Raw genomic sequence first — 12,826 nt, 5'->3', positions numbered from 1 at the left:
GGGTGAGCCAAGCTCGGCTTGGCTAAACACGAACACGAGCTCAATCCATCATCCCTGCCACCATCCCCGGCAGGGATGGATTTTAACCTCCACCCCCACCTTCATCCTCGTTTCATGTCCTCCATCCCCGGTTCAAACGGGAATGAGGTGGGGAAAACTGGAAGGGTGGGGCGGGGCGGGGCGGGGCGGGGCGGGGAAAAGGGTACATCCATCCCGGAACGGGGATGGATTTTAACCTTCGTCCCCGCCTCCATCCCCGGTCCAAACGGGGGCGAGGCGGGGCGGGGCCCCGCTTTCCCCCGTCCACTGCCATCCCTACGCACAATGGCACGTGGAGGTTGTACGGAATAAAAGAAAACTCGTAGGTGGCTGCGTGACATACAGTGTAGACTGTAACGGAAAGTAAATATTACGTAAAATATTGGAGACTGGAACTGAAATTTTGTTGCTATAAATAGTACAATACCGACCCTTTCCGTTTCAAAATCACCTCGCGCCGGTGGAGGCCATCTCTTTCTTTCTGCATTCTCTCGTGTAGAAGTAGGAAGAGTAAGCTCTCTCTCTCGCTCGCTTTGCGCGGTGAGTGAGCACGCAAATATCTTTGCAGATCGTTAATGGCATGGACCTTTGACGATATCTCGTAAAACTTTTTTTTTGAGGGATTTTTTCAAAAAGTGCGCCTTTTTCTTCGGATTTTTTCGTGATTTAAGGGTTTTTTTTTGTTCTTCTGAGGATGATCGTGAAATGAAGCAATTAATCGATCTTCTTTGAGTTTTTTCATTTATTTTTTGTTTCTTCCGAGGATGGTTATAGATTCATAGATCTTTTCTGGTAGTCTCGTTTGGAGACCTCGGGAAAGAGAGTTTCTGAGGCGGTGCCCTCTCGATTCTCGATGTTTTAGTACCGGAGAGGCCAAGATGGCCTTTTTCTCCTTCTTCTTCGTGTATTGTTGAGAGGTGATCATGAAACACACACACACGCACATTATGAGCGCTTGAATAATGGGTAGGTCTTCTCCTAAAATAAGGAAGTTCTGGGATGCAGAATTTCTCTTTCTTGTCGTTGTCATTTTCATGTGGACAATGACCATGAATTGGCTCTGCTTAGCTTTGAAGAAGAGTTCAAAATGGAACTCACTTTCATTCCTCCTTTTATGATTTTTTTTCTGGTGCAGTATGTCGAAATCTGGAGCGCTAGATCTTGCTACATCCGTCGGAGGAAAGTTGGAGAAGAAGGAGGTGCTTTCGGCCGTCCATAAGTATGTCATGTCATTGTTTTGCCTTTTTTCGTTTTTTCATATATGCTCCCACATGCTTGTGGTTTTCTTCTTACCTATAAGGACTGGCTCATTGCTGTTCTGTTTTTCCCTTTTCGTTTTTTTTACAAATATGTCAAGGATAAATGCTGTTATAGTTTGTAGTTCAGGAAGTACGTCCATTCATAAACAAATCGAGTGGTGATGGTCGGTGTCCCCGCGATCTCCTTCTCTCTGCTCTTTAGTAGATGTCCAGATATATTTATTAAAGAATTTAATTTGATAAATGGGAGTTCTAGTACTTGTTGGTAATGGTGGATCCAGATGAAATGGCAAAGTTTGAAAGTTTATGTCGTGATCTGGACATGGAGTGTTGTGCTTAAAAATAGTTTACTTCCCTACCATAATAGAAATGAGTGATGACATAACCACATATGGGAGGCAACAAACTCAGATGAACTGCTATCTTGACATGTGATGAGTTGGTGAATGATGATACTAAACATAGTCCAAGATGATTTTTTCCTGCGGTTAATTTGTGAAAATTTTGAAAGAAGAATGTGGTGCAGAATGTCAAAACTAAGAACAAGTTTTATACTCTCACGAAAGGAAATTCTAACTCTGCTGCTCAGAGAGAGGATATAAAGAAAAAGGCCAATGTCATATTTGCAGGTTTCTGGGTGTCGACACAACTCTCCATTTTATCCATCATCTAACCGGGTACTTCAATGGCTCAAAAGGAAAACAATCCAGAAATTCAAAGTAAAAAAGGGAAGTTCTCTAATAAGGGAACCATTCTAAGTTTCCATCACTGTTTCCAGAGTTCACATTGTGGGAACAGTTGATGAGAGCCTTACTGATTGGTCTCCATTGTGCGTGAATTAGCCAGTAGTTGTAGACCAGGTCAGGATTTGTCTAGGCTATCTCAGACCAGTCGACTAGGTTTATTTCTGGGAAGGACAATGAATACGAATAAAAGAAGCTTTCTTTGAAATATTTTTTGGATATGGCAATGGCAGTCATTGGAGGACTCATGTTTGAAGCTGATTGCTTAAGCCCCTAAATAAAAACTCCAAGGTTGAAAAATAGAAAAAAACAGTGTATGGAAATTCCATTGACTGACATGCACTGGGTAGAAGATATCACAATTCGTGCCATTTGAAGGACAATTTGATATAAATAGTTGCTTGATTTGTGTGACTCTTGAGTCTGGGATGAAGGGATCATCATCACCTTGATTACATGATTTGTACTCTGTAACCAGAAGTAAAAACTCTTGCCTAGATACAGAGCCAAATAATGTCATTATATTGCTTTTTAATATTATTCAAAGAACTAAATATCAATATTTTACTCTTAATAACATCAGATACTAATCAAGTAATTACCTAATAGAAACTCAAAACTACTATATTCTGTTTCATGGCCATCCTGTTGTTTACTATGTTAAATTTTTTCTGGTATTTGTTTATTTTGTTTGTTTGCACCATGTGAAATCAATCTGCATCTTTATATATGTGTTTATATAATTTGACATTTTGTTATTTTGATATGTTAGGTATGAGAAATATCATGTTTCTTTTGGAGGTAAAGAGGAAGAGAGAAAAGCTAACTATGCAGATATGGTAATATTTTTGTTGAGAAAAAGTTGTATCTGGCTTTGTTGTTTCCTTCCTTTTATACTTATGTTTTTCTAATTATAGTAACTTTTTATGAATTTAAGCTATTAACCCCTAAAAACCATAGACCTTCAAGTACCAGTTTTGTTTCATTTGTGAATTTTCTACTAGGCTGTAAATTCACAGTACACCAAATATTGAATGAGTTAGCCCAAGTTAATTCCCCCTTCTTTGAATTTTCATGTGCTTTTATCATGTTCAGATAGATTGATAATCTACTTTGAGAAGTAGATATCAAATTTCTGCTTGCTTCTACTTCTTCCACTTCTTGGTAATGTATGGATGGACGTCTGTGTATCACAAGTTTAAATGTGATTGGATACTCTTTTCTCACCTTGTTTGCAATTTCAGGCAACAACAGGTGCTATTAAGTATTGACTTATTTTTGGATCACAAAGCGTAATCAATATCTTTTTTAAATATGGCATATTATCGTTAAAATTTGATTGGACCACAAAACATTTTTGGGAAAATCAGATTGGAAAAATAGGATTTGATCAATTTGATTTTCATGAAACTGTTATTAGCCTGCACAAATTCCTACCTAGTTAAATCAAACAAGAACAACTTACATAATCAAACCACCAATTAAATAAAAAAAAGAAATTCTCTAATTGGAGTTAATGGGGGGAAAACTTAATGTTTTCTTGCTCATGTGCTGCCCTTGGTGGATCAACAAAAATGCAGAGTTGGCCTGATTTTAGGCTCTTTTTGGCATTAAAATTGATCCTAATCAGATGATAATAAGGACTTTTCTGATTTCATATATTGGGTGACTTGTCCCCGACCTCATCTAATCTTGGTAACAGTTCCTGGCATTTACTAGTGAATATCAATGCCGAAATGTAATATACACAATGACAAAAAGTGAAAGATTGAGATATGTTGTTTATATTGCCTAATGTACATTCAGTTTATACTTGTTCAATAAGGATAACAATAGTTTTGTGCATCTTTGCAATATGTTCAGTTCATGAGTCTTATCTAGCATTTAATTTAACACATAACCTTTTGCTGTTACAACTTGTATTTGATATGTCTTTTTTCCTTTTTCCTCTTCCAGGTGAACAAGTACTATGATCTTTCGACAAGCTTCTATGAATTTGGTTGGGGGGAGTCTTTTCATTTTGCTCCCAGGTTGGCACTCCTACTTTTCTTATATTGAATAATATGATTTTGCTAAATTTAAATGTGTTTTCACTTTTCATGAGTACAAATTGTAAGAGGGTCCTTGCTAAAAATGGTAAATTTACCTTTTGTTCTCAGTTTTCTGTGCCTTCACATCTCAATGTTCTTTTGTCAAAAGTGACCAACAACTGATGCATTTTGTAGATGGAAAGGAGAATCTCTTCGGGAAAGCATCAAGCGTCATGAACACTTTCTTGCTTTACAACTTCGTTTGGAACCTGGAATGAAGGTGCAATTAAGTAGGATTTGTTCAGTAATCTTTAGCGAGTACCTCCTATTCTTTTATGTAGTTGGTGGGCTGGAACTTAAATGCTTTTTGACTGTAGGTATTGGATGTTGGTTGTGGTATTGGAGGACCACTTCGAGAAATTGCTAGATTCAGGTAATTTCAGATAAAAACTCTTATCCACATTTTGAAGTGTTTTGATGTATTTATTATGATGATATTATTTGGGTTCATATGCATTTACTCTAATCCACATTGGTCAAAGAATGGGAGGAAATTTCCTATTCCTTTTCTTGTTTTTGAGTGTGGACTATCCAAATAATTGTCATAAGTCTATACCAAGGTTGCCAGACTAGGAAGCGGAAGCGGGAAATGATACGGGAAGCGAAAGCGACAAGCGATGCATTTTAAAATATATAGGAAGCAGGTAGTGAGGAATAAAAAAGAAGCAATATAAGAATTGAAGGGGAATATAAATGGAAAACAAATAAAAATTAAAATAAAAGTGACTATTCTTAAATTTCATGATTTTTAGTATAAGAATTAAATTCTAACAAAATCTAAAAATGATGACTGCCAATTTAGAGAAAGCACATAGAAGTGAGTGAGAAGCATAAGAGGAAACACATAAAAATGTGAAAAGTAGAGTGAGAAAACATATAAGAAGAATAAATGAAGCATGTGGAAAGCATGGGAGAATCGAGATTCTCATCAAGTTTCGGAAGCGAGGAGTATCACGCTTCCAAAGCGAGTTTTCGGGAAGCGAGCTTCCCACCTATCTAAGAAGTTTCCAGTAACTCTGGTGTATACCACCATTTTGAACACTTTGTCCTTCATATTTTTTGAGAAATTGTTGTATTCCAACATCATGGGTATTGCTAAAAATGGTAGGATTATTAGCCTCAGAAATAAAACTCTAAAATATAAAAACCATAGTCACCAATATTTTGAAAATGTTATGATATTATTGGTTTTTCTAGGTAAGCCAATATTATCAGCAAAAGGGCACGATATTTTAAAAATAGTACCAAAAAATAAATATTGATGTTACTATGATATTTTCACAAACTTTTTGAAAGATTTTCTTAGTTTTATATAATTTAAGCAAAATTTTCTTTTTTTGTTTCTTTTGTAATTTTGAGAATTCCAATATCTACTCTGAGAAAATCCCTCAACAGAGAATGATACTGGTAACTATGATAGGAATATTATATTTAAATGAAGTGTCATCATTGATGCCCGTTTTTTTTAATTGTTCAAACTTATTAGTCTTATTTAAATTATTTCAGGCATTCACGACATAAAAATAATTTTCTAGATTGCTTATTTTAACTCTTACATAACATAAATACACTCTTGATCTTTTGAGCAGGGCAGGAATGGCAGATTGCAAACCCCTAAACATACCTAGTGTTTTGCATCAAAGGTTGAGCTCTAATGATGGAGACTTATATAATGATCCAACTAGATATCAGAGCATAGTTGGGATGCTTCAGTATCTTAACTTCACCAAGCCAGACATTATCTATTTTGTTAATCAAGTATCTTAATTTATGCACGAACTATTAACTAGTCATATTGATGCTGTGAAGATAATTTTAAGATTTTTGAAGGAAACCATTGGAGTTGGTCTTCTTTATCAAAGAAATTGGCCTGACAACAAGGGGCACAAAATTATCACTTATACAGATGCAGATTGGGCAGGGGATCCAGATGAAAGGAGATTGTTTTCGGGTATTGTAAATTCATTAGAAAAAATTTGGTGTCATTTGCTAGATCCAGTACTGAAGCTGAATATAGGTTTATGGCAGCTGATACAACTGAAGCTACATGGGCCAGACATCTTCTAGCTTATCTAGGGGAAGGAATTTCTCAATCTATTTTGTTGTGTGATAATCAGAGTGTTATTAACATTGCTTATAACCCACTTCATGGTCGCACAAAACACATTGAGATAGATCAACACTTCATCAGACAGAAGGTTGAAGACAAGGAGATGGAGCCTCATCACATTCGAACAGAAAGTTAAGTTGCCTACTTGTTCATTAAAGGCCTAACAAAGCATCAGTTTTGGTTTTTAAAGAACAAGTTGTCCACGGTACAAGACCATGCACAACTTGAGAGAGGGTGATAAGACGTGATTGGATTTGGATTGGATCCAGATCCGTGCGTCTGATATTATAATTATATTTTTACATTGTGTAATGGCATGTTGTAATTTGTTTGTATTTTAAAGGCTTATGCCTAATGTATATCAAGTCATATATAAAAAGGATTAGGGCACGCCCATGGCATTGTGGCTGCCGTTTTCTCTGCATCTCCCTCTCTCTACTTCTTGCTAAAAGGTGATTGTGGAAGCTTTCAAATATCTGATATTTGAATTGTTTTCAATATATTGTGAGCAACCATACATTTTATGAGCGAACAAAGCACATTGAAATGGATTGCCATTATGTTCGTGAAGAGTTTCTGAAGAAAACCATTACTCTACCATATGTTTCATTTGAGTATCAACTGGCGGGCTTCTTTACTAAGGTACTACCATCTTCCAGATTCCATTTTCTTATTGGAAAACTCTCGGTTGTCATTTCATGAGTTTGAGGAAGGGTGTTAATATATATATATATATATATAGTTTTAATACATATTACCTTTTAGGGGTATTTTGGTCCTTTTAACCATTGTAAATTTCTGTAATAGGTGTTGCCTAATAATTTGCTGATGATATTGTTTTGATTGATGAGTAGCTGGGGTTAATGCTAAGTTAGAATTATGGAGACAGACATTGGAAGCAAGAGGTTTTAAGTTGAGTAAGAGTAAGACAAAATACATGGAATGTCGGTTTAGTAAGCAACGAAGTAGTGATGGGAGTGTAGTGAAGCTTGGTGAGCAAGAAATACCGGTGGATGATTGTTTCAAATATTTGGGATCTATCATTCAAAAGTACGGAGAAATTGATGGAGATGTAAATCATAGGATAAAGGTTGGGTGGATGAAATGAAAAAGTGCAACTGGAGTATTGTGCGATCGTAGAATGTCATTGCGGTTGAAGGGAAAGTTTTATAGGACGACTATTAGGCCTGCTTTACTATATGGTACAGAATGTTGGGCTGCCAAGAGACATCATATTCAAAAAATGAGTGTAGCTGAGATACGTATGCTGAGATGGATGTGTGGAAATACAATAAAAGATAAGATTCAGAACAAGGAGATACGTAAGAAGGTAGGCGTTGCACCCATTGAAAATAAGATGAGAGAGAATCGTTTACGGTGGTTTGGACATATTAGGCGAAGGCCTAATGATTCTCTAGTTAGAAGGATGGAGAAATGGGAAAATATATTAGTTAAAAGAGGTCGGTGTAGGCCTAGGAAGACATGGATGGAGGTGATAGGAAAGGATATGAATGCTTTGAACCTCACCGAGGACATGGCATTGGATAGAAATGATTGGAGAAGGATTCATGTGGAAGACCCAGAATGATTTTCTTTTTTGGTTCATATCGCCGACCCCAATTGTTTTGGGATGAAGGCGTAGTTGTTGTTGTTGTTGTTGCTGCTGCTTATTTTAGGCACTTTTCTGCATTAAGATTACCAACTTTGTTGCATTGAAATTGAAAATGGATATCAATGTTATTTATCTGGTAACATAATCCATAAGAAATATATATATAAGGTTTATATATCTTTTTATTGTTTTATTTGCAGTTTTGCATCTGTTACGGGGTTGAACAACAATGAATACCAGATATCAAGAGGAACTGTAAGCCTTCTTTCCTTTTCTTTCCCTGTTGCTCTGTAAGTTTGAGCATATGACTCTAGAGTTTGCTTTTAAAATTTTAATAAGCACTTCAAAGCTATTGCTTGAGTGGATATTGTAGTGGATTAATAGCAGGCTTCTTTAAAACTTGTTTTAAGGTGAGTATCATGTGCACGTGCATGCATGCACACGCGTGGACAAAATGAAACTCAGAAAAGCAGTATATCAGGAGATTTATGAGAAACAGGTTTTTTTGCAGAAAGTTATTTAAGAAAAACTTCAAATTTAAAAATGAATAAAATTGTATAATTGCATTATATATATATATATATAGAGAGAGAGAGAGAGAGATGAAACCAGTGATATTTTGTGCAGCTGAGCAGAACAGTTTATAGGATATGAAGCCAGTCATATTTTATGCACCTGACCAGAACATATTTGAGTAAATGTAGTGTGACGCTGCATTGGAAAAAAACGAAGTTCTTTTATATGCACTTGCAAGTTCCAGTGTTTCCAATATGCCCCTTCTTTTCTCATACAAAGAGGCAGAAACTTATTACTTGATCTTTTGATGCTTTCTGTGCTAACGTGCTCATCACAAAGCAGGTGCTTAACCGTGTAAGTGGAGTGGACAACTTCTGTAATTTTGTAAAGGTTGGTATGCCTTAAACATGGGCATCATCTTTTATTTTTCCTCTTTCTGGTTCTTGCCCTATTGTGTGAATCTTGTTTGAGAGATGTGACAGGTCATAATAACGTTTCATGTTTTTGCCATAGGCTGACTTCATGAATATGTCTTTTCCTGACAATACTTTTGATGCAATATATGCAATTGAAGCCACCTGCCATGCTCCAGATGCAGTATGTATTCTCATTGCCTTGCTAGACCTTTTTTTTAATATGTGTTGATACTGGATTTTTGCTTGATAAGGTTCCATAATAACCTGATCACATAATTTGGTGGAAACAGCTTGGATGCTACAAGGAGATTTACAGAGTTCTAAAGACTGGTCAGTGTTTTGCTGCATATGAGTGGTGCATGACGGACTCCTATGATCCTAACAACCCTGAACACCAGAGAATAAAGGTCATAACCTGAAAAGAAATTATTCAGAGCTTGCATTTTTTACGACCCTATTTGTGATCCTGTTTATATACTTGTTTTTAATTATTAAACAGGTAGTATTTAACTTGTAGGTATTCTCTAGAATGTGACATGGGGTCCAGCAAATTTGTCTCCTAAAACCCCTTGAATTTTGAAGGGAAACATAGGCCATTGCTATACATGAACAGCCCAGGATACTTGATGACTAACCCATCTAGTTGAATGCAGTTTGCTGACTAAATTAACTGCCTTTTTCTTATTATTTGTTCTTGAAAGCTATAGACCATTTTCTTCTTTAAACAATTCAATATCTTCTCAATGCTATGTCACTCGGATACTCCATTTTGACTCTTGTTCTGTATCCCCTTATATACAAGTCATATTAGAAACTTCCTAAAAATGGCCATATATACCCGTATCTGCAGCTGTGTCAATGCATTGGTGACATCAGACTGGATTCATGGAATTATTGCATTTAATCTAAACTAGCCGCAGTATTGGAAAACTGTTTCCAGAGTTGCATCCAAGAGGAAACATTATATAGTATTTGTTTAATCCAGTAAGGCACACAAATGGAATGAGACATTCTTTTTTACAGGCCGAGATAGAGCTTGGCAATGGCCTTCCAGATATAAGATCAACTAGGCAGTGTCTGGATGCTCTGAAGCAGGCCGGGTTTGAGGTAACACTTTATACTTGGCTATATACCTTGTTGGCTTTTGTTAGATTTCTTAGCTAGATGTATGGATGTCAGCAGCAAATGTATCCTGGATACAATTGGTTCTCGTTTGACATGCAGGTTTTGAGGGAGATGGATCTTGCACGCAATTCTCCCGTCTCCTGGTATTATTCATTGGATGCAAGTCACTTTTCTCTTAGTAGCTTCCGTCTAACAGCGCTTGGTCGTTTCATTACGAAGAACATGGTATTAAGATCTCTAACTCATGCTTTTTATTTTTCCTTTTCTAAAACTAGCCATTTAAGCTTAATAAAGGATGTGCCTTTCTTGTTAACTTGGTTTGTTTATTTCCCTTTAGTTTATTTAGAAATATGATAACACACGAAAATATTCTTTAATTTACACTTATGCAATGACTTTCACTGGATGATGGAGACTAGTGAAGTGCCCACTCAGGAAGGTTTTGACTAATTCAAGTAGTCAATTAGTTGGACTCTGTGTTCAAGCCTGCATCTATATTTCATGTAAACCAAGACTTGTTTTTGGTACTTGTAGCCCGTACCTAGATCTGACCTGATATCTGCCTAAAATCAGGCATGTGTAGATCTGATCTGATATCTGGCTAAAATCTGGCATGTGTAGTATGCATATGGTGGATTGTTCTTGATTGGTTGAAGTTTAGTTGGTGTCAGATCTATTAGAGTTTCAGCATAGGACTAGTGGTCTCCAGTGAGATCAGACAGTGTGGTCACTCAAATACTAAGACTTTTTTGTTGGGATCTTGATCTGGGTTCAATCAGCACCAAGCTTAAGCCAAGCCCAGGTGTTGATGGAGCCGTTATATGAAATCTAGTAGGATCATTTCCTCTAATCGTCCTTTCAAACGAGTCGAGATGAAGGAGTTCTTATACCAACTGATGCATATTTGAAATCAGATTTGCAGAGAAACTACTAAAAGTATGGCTATCTCTACCAATTATTTAAGGAAAGCTAGGAATATTTACCATTATTTAAGAAAAGCACAAAAAACAAGAAAATAAATGGAAATGGAAATAATTGGAACTTATCTCATCTCAACTCTGATTTTACATCTAGTTTTCCTTAAATAGACGAGGGATCTGGATGTAAATCAGAGTTGAGATGAGATAAAATTCAGTTTTTTCAATTTCCATTTATTTTCCTGCTTGTCTTAGACAATGGTAAATATTTCTTGCTTTCCTTAGATAATGGGAGAGAGAGTCGTAGTCTTGGTAATTTTTGTGTAAATCCGGTTTTAAATTTGCATCAGGGTTACTCCAGCATATGCATTTACTGGGGAAGAAAAAGAGAATATTGACATGTGCAAGAGAAACTAAGAAGAGAGAATGCGACGCTCTTGAAGAATGAGTGTGCCTGAATGGATGTAACCACACCACTAAAAGCTCATGATTGCCATAACTCACCACATTTTATTATCAGCTTGGTGTGTACATGTCATTGTACATGGATTGTGTACAGCTTGAAGACGCTCAAAAAGCTGTATAATGTGGAAGGAATGCTCTCTCTCTCTCTCTCTCTTTTGGTGATCATTCTCTGCTTCCAGGTCAAGGCTTTTGAGTATGTAGGCTTGGCACCTGAAGGAAGTCAGCGAGTTTCTGCATTTCTTGAAAAGGCTGCAGATAGTCTTGTTGCAGGTGGAAGGTGAGTTATATCCATAATCATGGCATAGAATTTCATCAACATTCAGTTTACAATACCGACCCAAATGTTCTTTCTCCACTTTTTTTTTCTTTTGCTAAATGCCAATGCATTTTGTTACATGACCTAGATTATTGCATGCGTGCATACACACACAGGAACTCGCAAGAAAGAGTGCAAAATAAACATATATAAAGACGTGAACTTTGGCAAACTCAACAGGTATGGAGTGGCACTGTGGGGCTGGTCCACTCTCCTGGGTTTACCATCTATGGTGTTGGCCGAATTAAGGCTTGATCTTGGTGGGTCCCTCCTCGTCGGTAGGGAAAGAAAGAAAAAAGACATGAAGTTTGAGCTCGGTGATAAGGTTGTACTGTCACAACCTAGGCATGTCAGGCTTGAATTCCATGAGTCTTACCCCCCCGCAGCTTTCGTGTTCGGAAAGAAAAAAAGGACGTGAAGTTTTAGCCATCAGCTGCTGCAGTCATTACCTTCCCGACAAAAGCAGTTGAGAATGTGATTACATGAGCCTAATGCTCATGCAGCTTGAATTTGGCCCTTTCTATCGACTATTTAACATGAAAAGATAGCATTTAGATGTCTAGAGGGCTCATCACAACTTATTAAGAAACACAGCTTGCATGTGGGTGGTAAGAATGAGCATCTGAGAGTTGAAATCCATGCTCATTCAATGGATGTAATCACCTAGTCCATCTAGTCATGAATCACACATCATTGGTAAAGCTACATGCCTTGTTAACTGTTATCTAAACATTTACATCTTATTTTTTCAGGAAAGAGATCTTCACTCCTATGTACTTCTTCCTGGTTCAGAAGCCCATATCGTCCTCCTAAAAGGAGGTGCACGCCAGTTCACCAATCAGTTTGAAAGGAAATATGAATATGGTGCATCATTACTATCTGTGCTCACTTTGTAATAAGATGCAATATCCTGCAAGACTATTATCCTCTGGGTAATGTTATTTATTTTCTTTCGTTTCTGTTTCTTGGTCGTCTCCCTCTTTTTAATTGTTCCTCACTCCGAAACCAACTACATTTGATTGGTTGACATGTAAATTCATTTGAATGGTGTGTTGGATCTAACCAGATCTGGAAAAGCATTAAAAATTATTTAGTAAAATATAAAAGAGAGAAAAGTCATTAGGAAGTTCTTTACATGTAAAAAATGGTATCAACAACTAGGGTTGCAAAATGGTCGATTGTGGGTCTGAGTCAGATAGACTGGATGTGACATTTGAA

General features: G+C 36.8%; 1 protein-coding gene across 3 annotated transcripts; it reads left to right on the top strand.

The window, feature by feature from the left end:
- Positions 1-483: 483 nt before the first annotated feature.
- On the top strand, positions 484-12,567 carry LOC149828890 (cycloartenol-C-24-methyltransferase-like). 3 transcript variants are annotated; one of them, XM_090017784.1, is made up of 14 exons: positions 484-549; positions 1,175-1,258; positions 2,814-2,880; positions 3,998-4,071; positions 4,267-4,351; positions 4,449-4,504; positions 8,054-8,108; positions 8,712-8,759; positions 8,883-8,966; positions 9,076-9,192; positions 9,809-9,892; positions 10,010-10,135; positions 11,472-11,569; positions 12,361-12,567. In XM_090017784.1, exons 2-14 carry the CDS (start codon positions 1,176-1,178, stop codon positions 12,419-12,421), a joined length of 1,038 nt encoding a protein of 345 aa, XP_089873910.1. In that variant the 5' UTR covers positions 484-549; position 1,175; the 3' UTR covers positions 12,422-12,567. The 3 variants fall into 3 exon arrangements, with proteins under 3 accessions (XP_089873910.1, XP_089873909.1, XP_089873911.1); XM_090017783.1 differs by having other exon boundaries at positions 489-579; XM_090017785.1 differs by lacking the exon at positions 11,472-11,569 and having other exon boundaries at positions 489-579.
- The last annotated feature ends 259 nt before the right edge of the window (positions 12,568-12,826 follow it).

Source organism: Nuphar pumila, chromosome 9, assembly GCF_984573655.1.
Source record: "Nuphar pumila chromosome 9, dmNupPumi1.hap1.1, whole genome shotgun sequence".
Lineage (NCBI taxonomy): Eukaryota > Viridiplantae > Streptophyta > Magnoliopsida > Nymphaeales > Nymphaeaceae > Nuphar > Nuphar pumila.
This window is presented reverse-complemented; position numbering and strand designations above follow the sequence as displayed.

What these genes read in the sequence shown, in the direction of transcription:
- LOC149828890 (XM_090017784.1), top strand. Translation starts at nt 1,176, where the DNA reads ATGTCGAAATCTGGAGCGCTAGATCTTGCTACATCCGTCGGAGGAAAG. An exon ending in CGAGAAATTGCTAGATTCAG is followed by an intron (nt 4,505 to 8,053) that starts GTAATTTCAGAT and finishes TTTTATTTGCAG; the next exon opens with TTTTGCATCTGTTACGGGGT. An exon ending in ACTTCTGTAATTTTGTAAAG is followed by an intron (nt 8,760 to 8,882) that starts GTTGGTATGCCT and finishes TTTTTGCCATAG; the next exon opens with GCTGACTTCATGAATATGTC.